Source organism: Pseudonaja textilis, chromosome 1, assembly GCF_049901715.1.
Source record: "Pseudonaja textilis isolate UNSWEBS1 chromosome 1, rPseTex1.2, whole genome shotgun sequence".
NCBI classification, from domain to species: Eukaryota; Metazoa; Chordata; class Lepidosauria; order Squamata; family Elapidae; genus Pseudonaja; species Pseudonaja textilis.
The window spans coordinates 241,485,784-241,510,931 of record NC_141990.1 but is presented as its reverse complement, the minus strand read 5'-3'; the positions used below and the strand labels follow the sequence as shown (position 1 = coordinate 241,510,931).

At 34.7% G+C, this 25,148-nt stretch overlaps 1 protein-coding gene across 3 annotated transcripts in view; it reads left to right on the top strand.

Moving 5' to 3' along the window:
• SBF2 (SET binding factor 2) overlaps positions 1 to 25,148 on the top strand; it is a 220,791-nt gene that overhangs the window by 185,951 nt on the left and 9,692 nt on the right. For 2 of the 3 annotated variants that reach the window (XM_026706466.2, XM_087921093.1), the window contains 10 exons: positions 1,712 to 1,849; positions 3,298 to 3,393; positions 7,970 to 8,157; positions 10,172 to 10,348; positions 11,589 to 11,690; positions 12,891 to 13,076; positions 18,357 to 18,483; positions 20,689 to 20,816; positions 22,010 to 22,243; positions 24,719 to 24,823. In XM_026706466.2, coding sequence (XP_026562251.1) covers positions 1,712 to 1,849; positions 3,298 to 3,393; positions 7,970 to 8,157; positions 10,172 to 10,348; positions 11,589 to 11,690; positions 12,891 to 13,076; positions 18,357 to 18,483; positions 20,689 to 20,816; positions 22,010 to 22,243; positions 24,719 to 24,823 — 1,481 coding nt within the window. The remainder of the gene's footprint in view (positions 1 to 1,711; positions 1,850 to 3,297; positions 3,394 to 7,969; positions 8,158 to 10,171; positions 10,349 to 11,588; positions 11,691 to 12,890; positions 13,077 to 18,356; positions 18,484 to 20,688; positions 20,817 to 22,009; positions 22,244 to 24,718; positions 24,824 to 25,148) is intronic. The other variant, XM_026706467.2, reaches the window with a different exon arrangement.

Sequence of the window (25,148 nt, the reverse complement as noted above, 5' to 3'; positions counted from 1 at the left end):
CTCTGCCATATAAACAGAAGAATGTTGCCTAGCTAAATCCATAGCATCATACATAAAATGTTTCTTACTCATTAAGGCATGACACTCCCCTGAACACTCTCCCACACCCTACCACACACCTCATAAATATGACCATTTACTAGGCAGTGAACTAACATGAAAATCGGTATTTATTGTATGAGGTAAGAGTGGAAATATGGTTTATTCTATGGTAACCAATTAGTATTATTAGTTTGCTTGAAAAAACTTGCCCTATGGAATTTTTGAACAGAATCATAAAAAAGAAATGAATAGTTACGTGCAAGTTACACGAGACATGAATCATTCAAGAATTTAAGAAGTGAATAGATTTTAATTGCTTAAATACTTCCAGCATAATCCTAGGAATACTATACTGCTTTGTATGAGTTTGTGCTTTGAATGTATCCACACAATAAAAGTAAATTCTTCGATGTCAGTAATCTACAAATAATTGCTGTGCAGCTTTTGTTGGTATGTCATGTAGGTACTTTCAAACGTTTAACTGCAAGAATTGAGCAAGCGGAAAGAAAAATGTATCACCAAGGAAATGTATCACCAGGGCCCCAAGAACAAACCATCCCCAAAGTCATTGTTTACTTAAGCCAAACTATATACAAACAGAGACTGTTCTTTCTGGTTATTATTTTGTTTGCGGTAAAAATATATACAGTGCTTGGAAACTCAGGGAAAGATTGGAGAGGGGAAAAAAGGAGTGTAGGATGAAATTGAAAAAGTAGTAAAAGTGAATAATATAGGGAAAAGGTGAGGAAGAAAATGCCAAATTGAAATAAGGATTAAAAGAAGTAGTAGCCAAGCTCTAAACAGGCAATGTTAGAAGAAAAACCTTATCTTTTAGGCATTATTTGCCATGTTCAGGTTCCCTGGATTCGCACCTCTGTTGAGATATGGCCATTTACTTATTGAATTTGCTGCACAGTTTCAGGTATATTTTGAAAATTATTTGGCAGTGTTTCAAGTGTCTTATGAGTCTTGAGTCCTCTCTGCTGTTCAGTAAAGTGTTCCTTTTTTTCTTCAGGCTTCTTCAGAAACCTGAAGGAAAGGTGTGGTTGCTTTGTAAGTTAATTGAATCAGTCCCATAAAACAGCTGCATCTTTTTCTTTCAGGCTTGTGCAAAAGCCCACCAAAAGTGAGCTTCTTTAATGAACAGTAGAGTGGTGCTATGCTGCCATGAGTCCAAAGCATTTCTTCTTAATCTTTTTCAGAGCATGCATTGCACAGCTCTGTTATTCATGCTCATATGAGTAGGCCAATGGGAGAACAATACATGGAAAAGCAGAAAATGCTTGTGTATCCATAAACATCATTATACTGTATTTACTGAAATAGTAAAGGTATCTTCAAAAGGGTATATTAGAAGCAGTTCTTCATTAATACGATAGTTATGTTTTGATTTCATCTGCAAGCAAAATACTAAAATTGCCTCATATTACTTTCACTGTGATAGATGTTTGTATATCTTATCCATGTTGGGAGCTATGATGTTATATTGTATTTAGTTTTTATTTATTCACTTTTATTTTTAATTTAAGTAGTTATATTTATTTATCTGCCCAGAATCAAAAGAGCAGATAAATAAACACATCAATTGGATGCTGTTTTCATTTCAGAGAAGTGAAATGTGCTGTAAAAAATCAAGGGTATAATCTGTTTCCTGCATTTGTTTGCATAGCTCCTACATCACTTGAATCATCAAGCAGCATAGAACAAGAAAAATACCTTCAAGCCTTACTCAATGCGATTTCTGTCCATTGCAAATTGAATGGCAATAATACTCTTACAATCAGACCAGCTATTGCTTTATCTCCAGGTAACATAATCCTTTGGGGTAGCTTTGTTAAAATTCAACATTTAAACAGAAAATATTATGTTTATGATGAACTTTCTTCTAACTTGATTTTCACATTAATGGAATCCGCACTGTATATCAAACATTAATACAATTGAGCAAGTCCAGAAGTATTTTACAAGAAGAGAACTACACTGTCTGTTTGCAACAGAATACCCTACACCACCAGACTTGAGATTTTAGGCTTAGACAGCCTTGAACTACGCCAGCCAAGATTGAACTTAAGCATAGTACATAAAATCATATGTTACAATGTCTTACCAGTTAATGAATATTTTAGCTTTAACCACAACAACACAAGAGCACACAACAGATATAGACTAAATGTAAACCACTCCAAACTTGATTACAGGAAGTACGATTTCAGCAACAGAGTGGTAAATGTCTGGAACTCACTACCTGATTATGTTGTCATATGCTCAAACCCCCACTCCTTTACCCTCAAACTAACTTCTATTGACCTCACCCCTTTCCTAAGAGGTCTGTAAGGGGTGTGCATAAGTGCACAATCGTGCCTACCATCTCTGTCCCCAATTATTAGTTCCTATTTCATGTATTTAAACTTATGTTTATTCTTATTTCTATTATATTGTAAGTGTTTGACAAAACAAACAAACAAACAAACATTATAATATCTCGTTGCCTTAATAAATCATTGGCTAGGTAGCTGGTTTGTCTCTGGAATTTTTGCAAATATACTTTTCATATAAATGGCAGTATATAAAGGTAAAGAATTTTGAACTTAAGTAAAATTGCTAGCTAGTGAGATTCAGTGTTACATATGTGAGCACATGTACAGCACTTTAGATCTACTAGAAATTTACAAGCAATTTGGAATGCTTAAATAGCTTTATCAACATACATATAAATATGTCTTGAAGCTGAAAGGTTAAAATGTGATATGCTTTTTGCAGAATAGGTCTGGATAAAGCCATTAAGAAATGCATTAATATTCTATTTCAGTTGTCATGTGATGAAACCTGTAGGGTTCAAACAAAGGTAACGCTGCTGTTTTAGACACAGGAGCATGCAACTTGCCAAGTTTGTCCATTTGGCTTAATCAGTTGGTGAAATCAATTGTATCTAAATTCTGGCTTTTTCATAACATAACCCCTTCACCAATTGTGCATGCTTTGCTTCATTTGTTGTTAAATAATTTGATTGTGTTAGCCATGCCTAACTTCCTGTGATGCTGCAAATATATACTTGCTATTTCTAATTATGTGTAATGTCTCTTAAATGTGGGAAAGAGGCAGCAGCTAGATAAATAAACTAGTGAAAAAATATTTCTATATATGTGTCATTGTTGTTTTCAAATATAGGGTTCAAATTAGGGTAATATATAGGTAATGTGTCAACTTGAGTGATATTCTACTTTTAATCTCTCCATTCTTTTTGACTGACTTTAGGCACTGAAAGGAGGGCTTCAAGAATGTCTACTGTGTTTAAGCAGGTAGTGCCAGGACATTTGGATGTAAATCTGTCCAATAGCTTTGCTCGAGGAGGTTAGTAAGACTAGTCCAAAGCCTACCCATGGACGTAAGGGTTATTCTTGCATTTTGCCTCACTTGATTGCATTAAACACACATGAATTATAGCTTTTTTATAAAAATTGCCTGATCTGCCTATCGACACAAGAGTATGCATTTTGAAATAAAGATTGTACATGCAAATGAATAAGCATGTAGTTCTTGTCATTTGGGGTTTTTTTGCATAAGCAGTAAGGACTAGTAATTATGCTTTCTAGATTTCAACTGGACATTTTATCAGATGAAAGATGCCATCAAGAACATATTTTAGGGGGAATTCTAAGTGGGCCACCTGTGATAACATATATTTATATATTACTTACACATTCAATATTTGACCACATACACAGAATATGAAACTATATATGGAACATTTCAGGACAGTGTTTTCATAGAATAGAATAGCCATGGATTCCAGCAGCCGTTCTTTTCTATGCATTCACAAATGTGGATCATTAAAGTAATAATTTTTAATTACCCGTAGAACTCAACTATTCAGTCAGGATGTTTAATACTGAAACATCTTTTTGTATAGCTATTAATATTATACATTGAAATGAGAATGTCTACCCACAGAATTATTAAATATTATAGCAAACTTTTTTCTGAGCATTGCTTTTAAACATCAGTTTGTTGTATTGATTGCACAGCCACTGCAAATTCTTACACAGCTGAGGTGTATGTAATCAACCCTGCATTTTAGTAAAATAATAGGATACTCTGTCCCTAACTATGCCCTTCAAATTGCAAGAATATGCTTTTAAAAAATAATAATAATAATATGATAATGTAAAATGACCAGGATTTGACTGGGGAAAAGATATAATTTAACTGAAATTAACATCTATCTAAATTCACTGTAAATGATAATGTTTCAATCATGAATAGATTAGAAACTAATGGAAGAAGTCCTTTTAAAATACAATAAACCCTTTATTGTGACAATACTGTAAAATTTGTAATTTATCATGTGTGGTAGATCAAGAATGACAAGAGAAAATAGCCTTATGAAAAAAGTTTTACTTGTTAAGACTGACACTTAAAGAACAAAATGCCTCCAAAGTTAGAGTTGTTAGAATTAAACTAAACTCAACATTATTAGTTTTTCACAAATCTCACATCTGGCTAGATACCTAATTTATAAAGCAATAGCTGTTTGTTGTTGGTATTGATAGCAGTTAAAAATATTTGCTCATCTACTGCAACTCACCTAGGGATCTGCCAGTATTTTTTTTTACTATCTTTAATATAACAAATTAGGGACAGTGCTGAATTTGGAAGTCAAATTTATTTAATTTGGGATAGATGAGGTGTAATAATGTGGATTGGCTATAGCAGTACTCTGATAAGTGAATCAGGCTGAGAATGGTTATGTCTACCAATAGAGTAGAATCATTGAGTAGACATGTTTACACTAGCTTCTAGAAAGACCAGTCATTGTATTGGTTAGAATGCCCATGACAGCATGTAAGAGATTCATACACATTGTATTAGAACAATATAGTTGCCAAAGTCATCAAAAGCTTGCCTAGATTTATTCTGTAAGCAGTCCAGAAAATATCCTAAAAATCAGTCTAGTATAGCAGTAACTTTCCTTCTATGTAATTATGTAATTTCTCTTCCAGTCACTGCTCTCATAAAATCTTGATATAATAATGAAACATGATAGGGATAGAAACAAAATATATTCATTTTTCTTCTTCTTTTACATGACAATTTACCTCCATAATGCAAGGAGTACCAAAAAGAAGCACTTTACTGTAACGGTAACTGTGAATTCAGCCTTGTAATTAATTTAGAACTTTCTTGGCAACATTTTTGTATTTTGGGATGAAATCTCTTTTCAAAACATTCATTATAGTATTAATATTTATTTGTTATCTTACTTTCAGAAGAATGGGTATATTAGCTGACTGTATAATGTAGATTTCATATAAAAGCACTCAAGTTCTTGGAAATCTCAAGGAACAAATTCAGAACCATAAGCAAGGAAGCTATATTTAGAGTGATCACAACTATCAGCATAATTAAGTGCAATTAAATGCTAAATGAATATTCAAGTCTTCAGCTTAGGTTTGAATTATAGGGTACTTAATCAACTGTATGAATAAGGTTTAACATCCAGGTTAACTTTCACCACCTAAATATTTGTAAGATTAGTGGGGTAAAATGTTTCAAAAAGAATAACATTCCTTGTTGCTCTCAAATTATTTAACACTTTTTTCTTTAGAAAAATTTAAAATCAAAGCTAAAATGCTTTTCCTTTAGAATCAGAAGTCATTTCCATGAATTATTTAACTATACAGCTCTACCATACAGAATAATTTAATCAGCTTAATACCATAAGCCTAGATATTATGTTTAGTAGTCAATCTACTAGTGCTGTAGAATAGGCTCAACCAAACCAAAATTTTGCACGTTAATAATTTGCACAAACATATGGTGCTTGAAAGAAAGAGTACAGAGATACATTAGTTTGATTTTTCACCCTGCATTGATTTTATTCTTCTACTAATAAAATAAATAATAGTGGTAAATTGTGGATTTTAAAACTGATACATTTTTTTTTTCATACCGGACACTCTTCCAGTTTGTATAATTCGCTGTCACATGGCTGTTAGGCATGTCCGCAGTTGCTGCAGTGCCCATAAATGTTATCCTATATTACAGCTGATCTACATTTTCCCCCTTGCAGCTTGATTTAGAGATTGAATCCTTGATGCTAGCTGTTAAAACTCAAATGCTACAAGCAATTCTTTTTATTATAATCAAAGATATGATATGAAATATAGAAGTGAAATATAGAATAAATATATGAAATATAGAAGTGGTCTTTCTTTTTTTCCATTCAATATGCTGTGACTGCTTTGTTGCAATGTCTGCCCCATTCCTTTTCCTTTTCCTCCTGTCCTTACAGATATAGCCGCCAGTGGTTGGTTACAGAGATAAATGTTTCATACAAATTCCAAATTAGAAAGAATCTAAAAAAATTTCTCTTTTATTATGTGTATCAATGCATATTAAAGAAAAAAAAGTTGGCTTGCTTAGGCATGAAATATAATTGCCAGGCCATCCTCTTGCTATGGAGTGATTCACAGACCCATGAGCATTATCTTTTTTGCAGAAAGGACAGAATTATGCTCAGATCACTTACCAAAAACTAAATCATGATGAAATTTTGTTAGACAAGTACTCTTGTTCACATAAATACTAATGGTTATTTAAAAAGGAATAAATGTCTAAATTATAAGATAAAATAGAGTGCATATATCCATTTGCTTGTTTTAAGGATTATCTTATGATCACAAGAGATTTGAAAGTTTTCTCTATGTCCTTTAATCACTGTAACCCATCACTAGCTAATGTGGTAATCTGCATGTGCTTTTCAATCTGCAACCATCGCTTTTTATGTAGTGCAAGCAAGGTATAATCGAGCCCTGTTTTAATAATGGCAAAAGGGGAAGTGATGCTTTATTTCAGATTTCTTTCTTTCTTTTTTTAGAAAAAAGATATAATATAATCATTTTGTCAGCTAATGCTTTGAGATTTGAATGGCAACTGATTATTCAATTATTCAATTATTTATTATTAATAAAAATAAAGATTGCATACCATTTTTCTTTATTTCAGAGATTACTTTAAATAATAGTTTACCATCTTCAGTTTCATAACTAAAAGTCAGTAGGCTGGCTTTGTATGTAGTGGGACAATTCCTATCAGCAATATTTGTGTGGCAACGCTTCATTATTTTTTAATCATGTCAATTGCTATAGTACAATTTCTCAGAAATAATATCAGCTGATCTGGAATTCTCAGCTGCATTATGAATTTTGTTAATAAATCCATGGAAAGCAATGACCTTCAGACCAAACATGACTTATATTTTAATACACTTGCTATTCTCAAAGAGCATGTTACTTCACATGACAGTTTTCTAGGGCCAGAAGAGCTGAAGAAAAATTGATGGGAAACAGAAGAATCCATTTATCTCTATTACTTATAATGATCATCTAATGGTAGCATACTTTTGGCATCAGCTAGATTGCTCAGATCCCACGATTAATTACAGTCTCCATGCATAAGGAATAAGAAATCACATGGACCAAGTTCAATGTACCAATGTTAGTAGTAATACAGGAGGTGGTTTTGTAATGACATATATGCCAACAGCATCATATTAATTAGTGACTGCTTTTTCCTATTCTCTGATCCCAATGCAAATTAATGCACCTCACTTAAAGGAGGCTCACACTGTTTCTACATAATGTGGTTACACTGTCTATAGCTAGCTGAAGATACAGAAAAAAGTATTAAACATGGGGTGATTTGAATGTAATTATTACGGTAAATCATGGTTATCAATTCAGAGCATATATGTTATGTTTAGTGTAACTGATTATAATAGCAGTGCAAATGTGTTTCAAAGTAATATATACATAGGACATTTGCAACTGCCCAGAGTCATTGGGAGGCAGCATATAAATTTAATTTTAAAAGCTCATGTATGTGAAAAACACAAAATATTTCATAACATTTTTTAATTTTTATGAAGGTGTGTGGGCCAGTCTTCGTTCTAGTGGTCGATTTATCAGCACTCAGATGCCATTCCTTGATGTGGGTGCAAGATTAGCTGGAAAAGATGGTTCACCTTCATATTCCAGCAGCAGTGCCTATTTGCAAAACCGACTCCTCAAGCGACAAGCTGCTCTTTACATATTTGGAGAAAAATCTCAACTCAGAGTATGTCTGTTATTCCATATATACTTCTAGGCTTTGGGTGGAATAATATTACAACTTGTTTATAACTGGAATGCAACACAGCAGTGAACTGTGCACATTGAAACACTCTTGGTTTCAATATGTCTTAAATCTCACAATTGTCCTAGGCTGCAGCATCTCAGCTGAAATAGCATAGACACAGGGATTCTGTCAAGTCTTTCAAGAGATACTCAATGCATGATTAGAAGCAGCAAAAACAGAAAGAAAGGGAGCTGGAAGTCACTAAGAAACGCCCTTGAAAAACCTCCCTAAAGGCCTAAAATGATGTCACCAAAGCTTGTCAATCCAGTCTTAAGGTACTGGAGAATACACGAGTAGAACCCTGAAAGTTTCATTTGGCTTGGGGAACTCAGGTTGCTCATCCCTTCATTAGAATATAATGTGTGAATATAATTATTTTTACTTGTTCTTGTTCAGTGATGTATTTATTCATTTAACATATTTCATAATAGCATTTCAGGACCATGATTTTCATAAGGAAGCTTATGACACAAAGTGGTAGATTCAATACCAAATTTTAAAAGCACCTCAAATTTAAATCAATGTTAAATAAGCCAAGTAAAATATAGTCAAATGTATAACAGCAGCAAATGCCTTAAAACTTTTTAAAATTGAAATCCAGTGGTGATTTTAAAGCACAGGTTGGTTTTCAGCCAATCAACAGATTTGGATACAAACTTCTGCCTTCGTGTATTCTTGGTTTGGAACTGTGCACCTATGTTGTGTTGGCTGAAGATCCTCCTGAGCTTTTCCAATATTCCTCAAAGTATGGAATGACAACGTTGCTGTGAGAACAATAAACCAAGAATACACTAAGCCAGAAGTTTGTCCACCCCAAGGATAAAACACCCAGACACAAACTGAGCAACGTGGTATATGCAGCACAATGTTGTGAGCCATGTGCAGATATGTACATGGGGGGCGGGCGGGGGGGACAACCACTTCATAAATGCATGACATGACATAGGAGAACAAACCTATCAGGACTAGTTTCAGAAGTCCATCTTTATTGAAAAGACAGAGACCACTCTTTTGAAGATAGCAAAGTCCACATTTTGTACAGAGATGACCACTGTTTTGAAAGAGGGGTCAAAGAGGCCATTTATGTCAACATTGAATAGGCCTCTCTCAACAGAGGGGGAGGAATACAATATCATCTACCTCTGGTCTATAGCCCAGTCCTTTCAACAGTTCCAAGAAGATTCCACACCCATTTGCAATGCTCAAGTGAACTTCATGACACAGATAAACATCCAGGTGGCCTTAATGACTTACTAAAAGTATGCAAATGACCAGCTGTCTGCAAGTAGTATAAATCCTTCCATTCCCCACCATCCAGTCAGCGCTGAAGAACTTTCCTGGATAAGAAATAAAACATCTTCAAAGAAAAACCAGAAAATCCAGTTGCCTTTTCAAAAAACACCTTTGGGAAAACATTTATAGTGGTGTCCCAACAAAGTCACATAAACTGAGGAATTCAGAACCTCTTAAATCTAAATTGCACTTTTATATTCAGTAACATCAGCTATAATCTTTTCTCCTAGTATCCGAAACTCCTCTCCTAGGCTATCATAAAAAGTGAAAGTCCAAAAATATGGACTTTTCATTACCATTTTTCATATTATTCTAATTAGATTCCAGGAGAGAGAAAAGCCGCAGTCTGCTTTACACTGATTCTGTAATTTTGGTACAAGGATCTGCATAATAGTTTTTTTAAATGTAATGTCATAATATTACAGCAAAATAGACCAAAAAGAGAGTTGTAGATCATGAAGTCATTTGAGCTTTGCAGACAAAAACAAATACAAAGAATGTTATGTAAGATATATACTATACCTATTAATACCATGTCATTTCAGGTCTCAGAAAAAAAATATTAAGTTCTTCCAAAAAATGGAAAACTAAACCCCTTAATAAATAATTTAAGTGTACATTTAACATGAATAGCATAAATAAATGCGTTCTTTGTCCACAGGGCTTCAAACTTGATTTTGCTTTAAATTGTGAATTTGTTCCAGTTGAATTCAGTGACATCCGGCAAGTGAAAACTAGCTTTAAAAGACTCATGAGTGCTTGTGTTCCTAGCAATATTCCAGCAGATTCTGAAATAACATTCCTTAAAGCTCTTGGAGAGTCTGAATGGTTCCCTCAGGTAAAGTGATATGGGGCAGTCATAAATGCTTGTGATTTCTGAGGAAAAACTAAGGCTATTTTGATTCTGTAAAAAACTATTTCATCATTTTTTCTGCATTAAATAAAATCTGTATTTCTATGGAGACAAATAAATATCCTTCAGTGAATTATATAATGCCAAAATGGATTTAACCACTGAATCACTTAATCACAATCAGCCATAAAAATGTTGCATTTGGCTATAATAATTTAAATCTTCTCTTGAAGTCAATTTCCATTTTCTATTGCTTTTGACAAAAGAAATTCAGTTTAAGAAACTATTATCATAGATTATCTCATAGTAAATGTCTCATCACTATATTATTGGCTAAGTCAGGGTTATGGCACAGGTGTATTGAAACTAAATAGAGTTCCTTTCTTGATAATGATTTGTATCTAAATACTTTAAGGTGGTTTGATATCCAGTATAGATTACAAGTATTATTTAGATAATTAGTTATTTATTTCTTAAAGGCGATTTTGACAATGTGATGAATTGTATTGTGGAATTTAATCCCTATAATCTATATAATTATGTGAAGTTCTGTAACTAGAAGCTTTTGTAAACATGTAACATGCTACAATATAGTTTGACAGCCAACTGGAATTGAAACATTTATGAATGAATTATATATCAAAAGAGAACAGCACCTGGCTACTTCTGAATGCTCTCAGAAAAGTTAAGAAGTACAAAATCTGGTTAATACTTAAATGGAAGACCATCAGAAAATTGAAGGTGTAAAACTAAATTTGCAAGATTAAAAAAATCCTGAAAGAAAACATTGATCAGCCTCTTGTATATTATTATTAGAAAAAAACAATATAAATGTTTCCATTAAATCTGCAGTCTTTAGGCAAACTTTAACTAAAGCATTTGATCTATAAAACTTCTTTATGGATCAGTGCTAGGGTACCCATATTATTTAGTGCTCTGTAAGCATTTTCATTTAATAGGAAAAAAGATGTTCCCTCTGTAGTCATGAGGCCTGCTAATTCATATTTTACCCGGATATGGGTACAATTGGTGAGGGGTGTCTCACTGTACTTAATTCTTTGTTTTGTTTTGTTTTGTTTTTAAACTTTGTAATCTATTAGTTTAATAAGACTTGGTTCAAACTAAGTATCTAATATTTTCTATAGTTTTAATAAAACAGATTTTATTAGTCATTGTATAAACGATCATTCATTTCAGTAACCTGTTTCCTTTATGATTTATATAGCTTCACAGAATAATACAGTTGGGTGTTGTCATATCAGAGCTACTTGAAAATGGTTCTTCAGTTTTAGTTTGTCTGGAAGATGGCTGGGACATCACAGTGCAGGTTAGTTATTATGGCCCGCATGTATAGCAGGCAAAGTGAGAGAGATTTGAGTATATTTGGATAGGGCATGTAATATGAAGGGGAAGTTAATAAAAATTCCTTTTGCTGCTGCAGAGAAAAACTTTCCATTAGCAAAAGGAACCAGTCCCCTCTAGTGGGAGAGGGTTAGCTTGATCAAAAATATATATACTTATAGTTCACTTGTATCCTGAAACCATTCTGAGAATACACAAAAGAAAAAGAAATGTGTTTCATTTAAAACCCTATCACTCAAAATAATGTCCTTTGAACACTTCTAGAAAATTTTAGTTTCATCTCTAAAATTCATTGCTCCTTTTCACAAACCAAAGTACAATTTCCACAGCTTTTTTAAATAGGATGTAATAAGGCCAAGAAAAAAGCAGTCTCTCTCTCTCTCATACCTTCTTATCTTCAAATATTCTTCACATATATTTATTTCTATTAAAGATGACTTTCTGATGAAAAACTGGAGGTAAGAAATTATCCTGTGGAACAAACAAATAAAATTAACATGATTGAACTATTTTCAAATACAAGTTTAAAATTTGTTTAAATTGAATTTTTCTTTAAATTGAAAGTTTCCAAATTTCAATAACATCTTAGCATCATTAAAAGTCAGCTATCTGATTTTATTGCCTAAGTCTGATGCTTAATATTTCCATTTCTGTCTATGTTTAATTCAGCTGTGGATTAGCCATTAAGCAAAAGAAGCATGTGTTGAGAACACAAAAGAGAAAGAGGGCACCACAAAAGATGTTTCTGTAGCTACCAGGTCCTTAACTCTTTCATTACCATACTCAACTTCAGTCAGACTTTTTGTAATTGTTCTTATATGCCATAATGTGCATTGTTAAAAAAACATATATTTTTTGGCATGGTAGGTAACTGACTACAGTTTAAAAGTTTGATCTGAAGGTGTTATCACATTTCTCATGGCGTGAGAGTTTTGGGGTATGCTTACGGCATCTATTGGATTTAATTCTCATGTTGTAGCAGGTTAATTAATTTTTCACTATAAATAATGCACCGCTGTTGAGTAGTTCCATTATCCAGAAAGTGGATAGTTCTGTTCATATCTAAACAGAAAAGTCTTATCCTAATAGTAGGTGAAAATAAAACGTGTGTTTGGGTGTGTGATATAAAGCATCCAATAACATACAGTATCATTTTGTGGCCTAGGTGGTGTCTCTTGTGCAATTACTCAGTGATCCATTCTATCGAACACTTGAAGGATTCCGAATGCTAATAGAGAAGGAATGGTTATCTTTTGGTCATAAGTTCAGCCAGCGCAGTAACTTAACTCTTAATTGTCAAGGAAGCGGATTTGCACCCATTTTTCTGCAGTTCTTGGATTGTGTGCACCAGGTAAGCCTAGACAAATGAGCACATTTATGTACATAATGGATATTAATTTATTTGTTTATAAAAATCATAACCTGTATTGTAATTGTTTATAATACAAAAATTGAGAGCCTCTTTGGTGTAGCAGTTAAGGCATAAGACTAGGAACAGGGAGATCACGTGTTGTAGTTCCACCTTAGGTACAAAGCCAACTGGGTAACCTTCAGTTAGTTACTTTCTACCATTAGAAGAGAATATTTGTAGCTCAAGGTTGAACTGTGGGTTCTAGCACTAGCACTGATGATATTGCATAGTTTGGTAATGAAATTTCTGCAAGAAACCCACCAAACTCAGAGAGCACCAAGTCACATTCTCTCAGTTTTAGGAAGAAGGTATTGGCAAAGCACTTCTGAAATTTTTTGCCAAAAAACCTGCAGAAACTTGTCAAGTAATTTCCAAGAATCAGACATGATTGAACAGAAGAAATTTCGTGTGGCTCAGTGTATAGTCATGCTAACCACCTGACCATAGAAATGTCTTTGGACAATACTGGCTCCCTCGGCTAAGAAACAGAGAATAGAATAGATCTCTTTATTCTTTATTGGTTAAGTGTAACTGGACACACAAGGAATTTGTGTCCGGTGGATAAACTCTCAGTGTACATACAAGCAACAAGCAATAAATTGTGATCATAAAATACAATAATCAAAAAGCATAAGATAATTTAGTGATAGTCATCTGATACTAAATCAGTATAAATCATAATAGAATACTAAATAAAAGCAATCAACATAAATCATGAGATACAAACAACAAAGTTATAGTCATTAAAAGGTAAGGAAATAGGTATTAGGAAAGATGAGAAGGATAATAGTAATACTAATACAGCCCTATTAGGTAGTTTGATATCCCAGGGTATAAGACTGCATTTTAAGAATTAGTTGTTGAGCAGAGCGATAGCATGGGTTGGGAGTGGGAGATATTTGTTTCTGGTTATTTGGCGTGCAATGCCCTGTAGAGTTATCTTAAGGGAAAAAGTTGAAACAGTTTATGTCCAGGATGTGAGGCGTCTGTAGATATTTTCACAGCCCTTTTTTTTGACTTGCGTAGCATACAGGTCCTCAATAGAAGGCAGCTGATTGCAATTAATATTTTCTGCAGTCCTAACTATCTGTTGAAATCTGTACCTCTCATGTGGTTGCTGTGCCAAACCAGACAATTATAGATGTGCAAATGACAGATTCAATAATTCCTTTGTAGCACTGTATCAGCAGCTCCTTGGGCAATCTGAACTTTTTGAGTTGGCACAGGAAGGACATTCTTTTAATGACATTTTAGGTGTTAGGCATACATTTTAAGTTCTGAGATATTATAGAACTTAGAAACTTGAAGATCCCTACTGTTGATACTATGCTGTCTAGTATCATAAGAAGTGATAGAATAGGAGGGCTTATCCTAAAATATCTACTACCATCTGTACAGTTTTGATTGTGTTCAGTTCAAGATTGTTCTGGCTACATCAAAGAGCCAGTTGTTCAACTTCCCACCTGTATGCAGATTCGTTGTCTTGAATAAGACCAATCACTGTTGTATCATCTGCAAATTTTAGTAATTTAACAGAGAGATCATTTGAGATCAGTGATTAGTATAGAGAGAGAAGTGGAGAGAACACACAGCCCAGGTATCTGATGTGATTTTGCCTAGCTTCACCTGCTGCTTCCTATCTGTTAGAAAGCTGATGATCCATTTATAAGTATGGTCAGGCATAGCTAGCTGAATCAGTTTAGTGAGAAAAATAATTGGAATGATGGTATTGAATGCTGACCTGATGTCTGCAACCAGGACCCTTGCATAGGCCCTTGGAGATTCAAGATGATGTAATATGTAGTACAGTGCTATAGTAACAGCATCCTCTGCTGATCTATTTGCTTAGTAGCCTAATTGCAAGGGGTCTAACAGTGGATCTATGATGGTTTTCAGGTGGGCCAGCATTAGCCTTTCAAAGGTTTTCATAATTACGATGTCAGAGCAATTAGTTGATAGTAATTGATGAAAGGTTTCTTAAGTACTGGGATGATAGCAAAATGTTTGAAGCAAGAAGGAATATAACATGTCTCTAGTGATTTATTAAAGATACAGGTGAAGAGGGGGTCAATTGGTCAGCACAAGCATTTAAGCAAGAATAAGTTACCTTTTCTGGGCCTGGTGCTTTTCTGGGCTTTTCTCTGTGAAATAGACCTTGCACATCTTTTTCTGTGGTCACTAGTGGTGGGGGACCCAGAGGAATGGAGTCAGGTTTTGGCAGACTTAGCTGTTGTTGGTGAATTTGAGATGGAGATGGTAGCAATAGTTGACAGTGGTTTCCTCTCAAACGTACAATAGAACACATTCAGGTCATCTGCCAGTTGCTGATTTAAGTTATCAAGCACTGGTCCCTAGATTCGGACACAATTGGACAGGGGAAACTTTTACCTTTTAATTGATTTCAGCAGTCATGAAAATGAAGTTATAACCACTATATATTTTCCCCATCTTGTATTCCTTAGCAAGTGGACACATCCTCATCCAAAGTTTTGGCTTATAGAACGGTTGGGAGAAGGTAATCTGTTTTAGCTTCTCCATATCATTTTCAAGCAATTTAAATCCCTCCCTCTCCATCAAACATTTCACTGAGTCACAAATCTGGAAGAGTAGTTTGATGTAGCAAGACTAGATAACATCAGTGTAAGTTTTATGAATTCATGTACATCTCATTGGTATTTAAAAAAATATTTCATGTCAACACAAAGAAAAATGACTGTTGGATTAGTCAGTTCAATATATTTCTAACGTGGGCCACGCAGATGCTTTATAAGTCAGTTAATTGACATGATAGCAATAGCGATCTATTGCAGCTCAGATCTAGAATATGAAAAGCCTATATTGCATATATGAAGTTATTTTCTCGGAAGGTATTTTCTAATCTTATCACCTTCCACAATTATGCTGAAATAAAAGGTTTTTGCTCTGCAAGTCATACTATAGAATGTTGTTTTTTGGAACAAATATTATTTATTTCTTCATGTGCTTGAAGTTGTAAAAATATATATTTGGAAATCTAATTTTAGATTTGACTAATTTTAGATATGCAATACAAATTCATAAGAGTTCTACATTCAAACAACCAAGGGCAAGATTTAACCAACCAAGATTTAACAAATGAATCTTTTCATGTGGTTGAAAAGGAATTGTCCTTATTTCGCCTAGAGAGTACATGGGAAGTTATGATGCTTAAATTAGAAATGCATCATCTTTTAAATAGCCATTGTTTATGCCAATATCTCCAGGTGTCAAGTGAATTATTAATGTGAATCGTTATTTCACAATAGCAACATCTGGTAAATCATCCAGTTGTTTCTAGGAAGATAACTTTGGTGACAATAATGTCCTATTACAAATGATGCTTCTCTCACTTTCTCCTAAAGTTCTAGCGATTGCTTAATCTTGTGGGAATAAAACTATTTGCATAAAATTATTATAAAAATAGACACTATTTCCTCAACTGTTCTCCCTTTCATTTTCCAAACATCAAAATAGAGAATATAGGTTATAACTATTATTTTATCCACTATGTGTATATTTTGTAGGTAAGGTAGGAAAACTGGTACAGGTCAAAGAATGTTACTAAATTTTGTTTTTCCCATTATGTTTGCATCACCAAATATCCACTAACCACAGAATTTTTGTATAATCTACAGTCTGTTCTAATAATCAAAAGAAGTGCAGAGACCATATTGCTAATCTATCTACAAGCAGACCAGAATTCTGCTACCTTTTTCTTTATTGGGGGAGCATATTGGAATCATTTTGTAGATAACATCATCCCTTTCTGAACACTTAATCTTGATCTGACTCAGAGGTGGTATTCAGTAGGTTCTGACCAGTTCTGGAGAACCGGTAGCAGAAATTTTGAGTAGTTCGGAGAACTGGCAAATACCACTTCTGACTGGAGATTTTACAGTATCCTTCCCCTGCCATGACCACCAAGCCATGCCCACAGAACCGGTAGTAAAAAAAATTGAATCCCACTGATCTGATCTTTGCCAAATGAACTCTCTTATAAGTGAATATAGCATTGTTTTGTGTAGAGCCAAGGAAATGTATGTTCTATTGCAGAGAAAATTTCCACTAGAGAGAGGGAGGGAGGATACACTAGTTTCAGTTTCATTAGTTACAACTTGTTTATGATTCTGTGGACCAGGATATTTCAGTAACCCTCTTTCACCATGCAAATCTTTCCTTGGCTTTAGAAACTCTTCTGATTCCTTTTTCACTAATAAAGATGAAATTATGTGTAAGTTATCTGTTATGCAAAAACTCAGTGCCTATATTTTTCTGAATTGATTTAAAGGCATAAAAACCATTCTGTCGAGGATGTTAATATCTATTTATTTATTTACACAGCTTAGGTGTCACTAAATCTATGTGCCTCATAGCAGGTTTACAATGTAATAAGTATAAAACACCAAATAAAAATTATAAAATAAGAAATTGAATCACAATACATCTGTATAATCATAAAATGAAAATAAATCAAAGATTAGTGTTAATTTCATCCAACCCCGGCAACACAAACTGGCAACAGCTCTGTGAAAGAATTTAATCTTGACATCTTTATAAAGCAATGCAGGAGTGAGTAACAAAATAGATATCCAGGGGAAAGGCCACAGAAAAGTCTATCTGTACCCCCTACTATCTCTATATGGAAAACATAAAACACCTCTATTTTAATCTTGCTGTTAAAAAAAGATACCTAAGACCTTAAAAAAAGATGAATAATATAATTTGCTGACTTTGTCCTTGGTAATAAATTATGACCCAGAGGTGGTATTCAGCAGGTTCTGACCAGTTCTGGAGAACTGGTAGTGGACATTTTGAGTAGTTTGGCAAATACCACCTCTGACTGGCTCTGCCCACATCTATTCTCTGTCTCCCAAGTCTCAGTTGATGAGCTGGGTCTTCTTTTGTTGCCCTGCATAGGAGAAGGGAGCTGGAAAGCAGATTAATGTAGTGGGGAGGGAATGGGATTTTGCAGTATCCTTCCCCCAGGAGTGGGGGAGGGAATGGGGATTTTAGAGTGTCCTTCCCCTGGAGTAGGTGGGAATGGAGATTTTACAGTATCCTTTCCCTGCCATGCCCACCTAGCCACACCACACCCACCTAGCCACGCCACGCCCACAAAGCCACACCCACAGAACCAGTAGTTAAAAAAAATTTGAATCTCACCACTGTTATGACCATTGTTTTTATTTGTATCAATTTCAGATTCACAACCAGTATCCAACAGAGTTTGAATTCAATCAGTATTACTTGAAGTTCTTAGCATTTCATTATGTTTCCAATCGATTTAAAACATTCCTGCTGGACTCAGATTATGAAAGACTGGAACACGGTATGGATCCCAAGTTGACCAGTGCTAATTTGGCTGCTATTTTGTTATTTTTATTATGTTTAAAGCTTTTCATCGGAAATGGGTTGAAACAATATCACTGGCATCTGCTTTGTATTAAATAATCAGAGAATAATAGAGTTCGAAGGAACCTTGGAGGTCTTCTAGTCCAACCCCCTGTTAGGCAGGAAAGCCTTTACCATTTCAGACTAATGGTTGTCCAATCTCTTCTTTAAAACTTCCAGTGTTGGAACATTCACAACTGGAGGCAAGTTGTTCGAATTCTACTGATTAATTGTCATAACTGGAGTTGAAGTATATTCAAGTTCTGACAGATTAGCTATACTGAGAGTAATTGACCTCCATGGGCCTGGTTAGAAAATGGCAGGGTTTGGGGGAGTAGTTTGTCTGGGGCAAAGGTCATGCAGTAGAATTTCTGTGGTGATGGGCAGAGGAATATGTGATGTGTGTAGGAAGCAGGTCTATATTGGAGAAGATACACTCCAAGTTTATACCCATCCCACCTTCCAACCAGGGGTGGGTTTCTACCGTTTCTGTCCACCTCTGTAGAACCAGTAACTCTGAAGAGCAGCAAACATAGAACCGGTTCTATGTCTGCTGATATTTTTGCCCACCCGCCCACCTGGGCTCTTACCTGACCTTTATTTCTTGATTTTTCAACTTCAGCTGCTGTGCGAGGCACAGCTGCAGTTAAAAAGCAGGAAAAGAGGCTGTTTCAAAGGCTGCTTCTCTGCATGCAGTGTGCTAATGACGATCTACAGGCACGTGCATGCAGCGTGCAGGGAAGCACATCGTAAATCACCGAACCTCATAAATCACCGAACCGGTAGTTAACCCTGTCGGATCCCACCCCTGCTTCCAACCTTCTGGGCATCCTTTGACACCTAAAGCAGTACAAGAGAAGTAAAGAAGAAGCCCTCTGGACTTGGTTATAGATCCTTGGTGATCCTGGGCTTGGGCTATTGCCTCTTATGAGTTAGGGTAAGAGACAAGACTATCCCCATCCAAGATCTCATCATGGAACAAAGAGCTGACCTGGCATGTATTACCAAGACCTGATTGGGCATTGTGGGAGGAGTCTCCTCTTGGAAATAGTTTCAAGTGCAAACTAGCCATGTTCCCAATGTATTTTCTCTCTCTCTTAGTCAAAGGTAATTTTGGAAATTACCATCATTTTGGGAAGTGTAGTTTGAAAACAGAATGGGTATACATATACTACATATGTATTTTTCATTGTCAAATCATAAGCAACTTATAGTTAATGAAATACCCATTCTTAAAAATAAATATCTTTAACAATATATTTTTATTTTTTGCTCTTGCATTTTTATAGATGGATGGATGTCTGAGTCAAATCATGCTTAATTAAGCTTAATCTATAAAAATGCAGCTAGTACCACTATTAGATAGTAAAAATCTAAAATGTTTTCATCCGTTTCATAGATAATTAGTTAAGCATTTCTAAGTATACATAGAAGGGATTTGTACATTTAAGTTTAATTGACTAAAAGAGCAAATATTCATATAGGAAAAATTAGTCCTAAATATTTAAAATGTTATTCTATGATTTTTTTTCTTCTTCAATAAAATAGCATAAAAGTCATTGAACACTTTATAAAAATATTACATTGGAACCAAATATCTAATTAAAATCTATCCCAGCATAATTTCTGTGAAGGACAGCAGAGCTTGTAACTGAGTTCTGCCATTTCTCTAACTTATTTTGATTTGATTTTACCACTTTGGTTGCACATGGTTACTTGACCACTCAATAAATTTAATGGTTTAATTTAATGGTTACTTGACCACTCAATAAATTTAATTATATTCTGTTTTGATTTTAAAACTCGGAACTCTTGTAATGATTTCAATGATTTTGCTTTTATTAACCCTTCCTAAGTTCCCTGTATAGCTTCTACTAAATATTTTTGCCACCAGTTCTCTTAATTTTAGTTTGCATTCTCCTTGACAAAATTCTAGTATCTCATAATAAGTTAGCCATTTGTGCTTGCTTACTATTTGTCACTTACAAAATGCTTCTTGTGCTGAGAGCCATAAATATATTTTCAGGCACATTCTGGATTTGTCTATATATTCCACATTCTCAATGTGGCACATTTAACTTAAATATTGTACCACAACTATCCATGCCATCCAAATCTAAGGTTGTGTCCTTATCATTTTAAGGAACATTATTTGAAGATAAAGGAGAAAAACATGGCAAAAGGGGAGTTTGCATTTGGGACTGCATTGACAAGATACACAAAAGAAGTCCAGTTTTCTTCAATTATCTCTACACACCAGTTGAAACGGAGGTATACAGCCGATATGTTCAGTCTTTTTAGTTGTAATACTTAATAAATACAGCTTACTATTAGTGTAATTAACATTTATTGAATGGGTTAATTGTCCAGTTTTCAGAATGATTACCATACTGTCTAGACGGTAGTTTTTCAGATGAAGGGATCTAAAGACTATAGCCAATGAATCTGGTTAGTGTGCATTTTTATGAGGCTTATTGCTATTTTAAGGATGTTGTGAGACAGATATTAGCAATTTTGTTGATAAGTCGTTGCTGTGATAGCCTTATCACTGGATCAAAATTATATTATGAAAGCAAATACATTTTTTTACGAGTAAGCCCAAATGTTGCAAAGTACCCTTGGTTCACAAAGACAGATTGTTAATTGTATGTCTGTGGCCAAACAGGATTGGCTAGTTTGGTTTGGGGGAAACTACATATGAGTTTTCTTCCCTTCGAGGTTTTTTTTAATAACTGACTATGAATATCTACTTGTCTCCAATTTTTAGTTCAAAGAATATGCCCAAATATGTCTGTGTAATAGTATATATTATACATGACTGTAGTTTACTGAGGTAACAACATATAAAACTAGCTAAGCATTTAACAGAGCTATCTGTGATACACAGTTTTAGGTGGTGGTGCCTATTGTAATCTAAAGCTCTTGATGCTAATATTATTAGGATGGGTGTTGCTGAATGTTGGCATACTTTGAAATAAGGGCAATGATTGTCCGACATCTTTTATATTACTTGATTGCAAGGGACCAAAATATTTGCAAAGCTAGATTTTTTTGAATGCCAAAATATTAATAATGCAGAAATGTGTGCAGAAATATTAATAATATTAATAATAACTCATAAGTTTCATAATTATTTTAATATGGAACTCACACCATGTCCTGTTGCATCATTTCACAGGAATAAGTTGAGCAATGCCAGAATCCTGCCAACTTGATATGCTCTGGACACACAGAATTTAAAGGAGAGGAAAGTAGGGGTGATTCCTAGGGTTAGAACTGAATTGGGAAACAATTTACCTAATTAACCACAGGAGGAAACTGAAAAAAGGATAGAATTGCTTCCTACTATTAAAATGGATTAAATGTTTATCTGCATTTGAGGAAAATGGTTTGAGCAAAGGGCATATCATTAGGAAAGAGGGATCAAATCACATTCATAATCTACAAGGTTTTTTTTAATACAGGTATTAAAACCAAATGTCAGCATTTCCTGCCTTAAGAAATGGGATTACTACACAGAAGAGACTTTAGCCACAGGCCCAAGTTATGACTGGACTATGATAAGTGCAAAATGTAGTACCTTGGATGAAACAGATCAGATGGATACGACACCTTCCCACAATAAGAGAAAAATTGTCTGGCCATGCTATGATAACCTTGCTAAAGTGCAACCTGATGCCTTCACCAACTTATTTAGTGTAAGTATAACCATTTAATATATTCATGTAGCTTCATTTATTTTTATAAAAAGAAAAAAATATTAGATAAGAAAATGTAGAGGAAGGGAGAAAGTCGTTTTTTAAAGTAATTTTAAAACTTTCATAAGGAAATGCTGCCTTTACTTTATTGACCATTACCTAAATCTCATAATATACTACAGTATATGTACATTCTCTGTCTATATATCCATATTAAATACTGATACTGTAATTGATGAAGTCTTGTTTTTATTGCCTACCACCTTATTCAGTTTTTAAGGTAATGGTTTCATTAAATACAAGATTGCCCCCAAAAGGAATGCCATTTTTTTCTGAATTAAGCTGACTAAATCTGTTTTCTGTATAGATTTTTCTAGTAAAATACGCCATCATTATTATGCCATGATAAAACTTGCCATTTTCTTTCCAGCATAAATATTACTTAGTATGTGCATTATTCAAGAACTTGCTGGAACGTCTTTTGATTAATTGTGAAATACTTATTCTGCTATTTTGTGACTTGGAGTTTTTCTTGGCATCCACAGAAGCTTCCTGCTTTTGTTAAAATGATGAAAGCAGCCCCATCACTTTTGGCATTCATATGGTATGACATGATAATGTATATACAAAACAGGCTAGACTTAAACAGAGCAATGCTGCTTTTGTAGCATAAAGTCTCTGGAAAAGATATTCAGATATTGTGATCTGTCTATCTGTCTACAAAGAACAGAATTATGAGTCAGTGGCTTTCCCCATAAACACTCTTTGGAAAAAAAACTTGGGCTTGAAGAAGCAGAATAGAAAACCTATTGGTGTGGGAGAAGACTCTCAAGAAATCTATGAATAGCTAAGAAAGCAAACAAATCATGAATGACCAGGCTCAAATTATCATATATTGGATATGTTATGCAATGTTCTACCTCTCTTGAGAATGTGTCGTGCTGGGAAAGGTGGAATAAAAGATGACCAGCACCAAGGCAGATAGTCTTAATTACAGCAGTGATAGATGCACGTTAAGAAACTTTGAAAAACAGGTTGAACATAGATCATCCTGGAAAAAATATCCGGGAGCTTAACACAATATTGACTTGATAATTCCTTAAAATCTTAAAATTGGGTCAATAATTTGTAGCAAATATAGTAATAACACAGCTGGTCACATTTAGGACTCCTTAAGGATTAACTGAAGACTTGGAGTTTTGCCTTTATATCAGGCTGTAGGATCATGATGGCGAACCTATGGTACGTGTGCCAGAAGTGGCACGCAGAGCCATTTCCCCCAGCATGCGAGAGCTTGCCTGGAAGAGCCACACTGTACATGCGCGCACGGTGCCACCACCTGATAGCTGATTGTCGGGTACCTGGCATGCATGCACAGGAGTGCGCGGGGGCAGGGGTGCACAGCAGACACATACGCATGCACACAGTCACATAGCAAGTGGAGGGATCACGCACGCATGCACAGATGGATGGTGCGTGGGAGTGATCGCATGCATAGAGACGCACAGCGTGTGTGATTGCGCGTGTATGTGCAGCACGCAGCAAGGGGGTCGCATGTGCAGGTGCACAGTGCACGGCAAGGGGATCACGCACAGGCGCACAGGCGCTGCATGGGAAATCGCATGTGCATGCACATGGGGGTGGGGGGGCAGCACATATTGCCTTCTGGGTGCTGGCAAGCACAAGCACGCGTGCAATTATCAGCATGGGAGCTGAAAAAGGTTTGCCACCGCTGCTGTAGGATAGAAACATGAAATGAAACATACTGTTCTCCTGATTCTTAAATAATTAGGGCTATCAAATCTAAGCTGCCAAAATCCAGAGGATCAATAGATGGTGGAAAACAATTTGGGCAAGTTAGTGTTTATATGGATTTTTTGTAGTTCCGGTCTATCAGGTCCATAATAATCTAATGATATTTGTAAATTAAGATTACTGTGTATCTGTAACAAATTCTGAGGGATTGAAGAATGCTGATATTGCTGAAGAATGATTGATAATGCAGAAGTATGCAGTATGATAGTATGCAGAAGCATACTACCTGAGCATTTGAGAGAGAAAATGTTTCTGTCTTATTTTCTTTTTCAGTTTATTTCATTTATAGCTTATTCATAGGAAAAAGCTCTAATAAGAGGCAGTAAGGGAATTCAAATTCCCATTTTAAAAGTAGATATAAATTACAGTTTGGCAAACACATTCAATAAGTCCGTCACATTTCCTTTTTTATTATAATTTAGTACTGTTTCTTTTTTTTAAAAAAAAAGTGATAAATGTTAATCTTGGCAATGTAAATTCATGTGGTCACAGTATTGAACTTGAACTGTGTAAGAAGTATTTTTAAAAACACTTCCAGTCCTTATCATCATTTTCAACTGTAGCAAGAGGTTGCAGCTCATGTGTTTAAAGGAACAGCAGAAAGATTTAATCTTATGGATGCTTATTGAAAACAAGAAAAAACATTTCAAATATTTTTAGGAAATTGAAAGACTGGAGAACAAATTAAACCACAGCCCAGAAAAATGGCAGTCACTCTGGGAAAGAGTCAAAATAAATGTGAAAGAAGATTCAGGGAAAGACAATGTAAGTATTTTGACAAGACTATTCAAACTTTCAGCAAGGGCTAAAAATAGTTGTCTCAAAATTCCATGTATATGTAGCACTATCAAATTATTGAATATGGCAGTGTATACATTTTAAATTCTTAACATATTTAAGTACATCTCTGTCACTGGATTCACATTTCATTCTGAAATGGGATAATGATTTATTACTGTCAGATAATGCACCTGAGCTTGGTACTACATTCCACTCCCAACAGTGTCCATCTTAATTATTTAAGAATGTTTTAAGTTTTCTAAAAACTGAATGATATATATATAGTTAGTTGTCGATGCAATAAATCCAG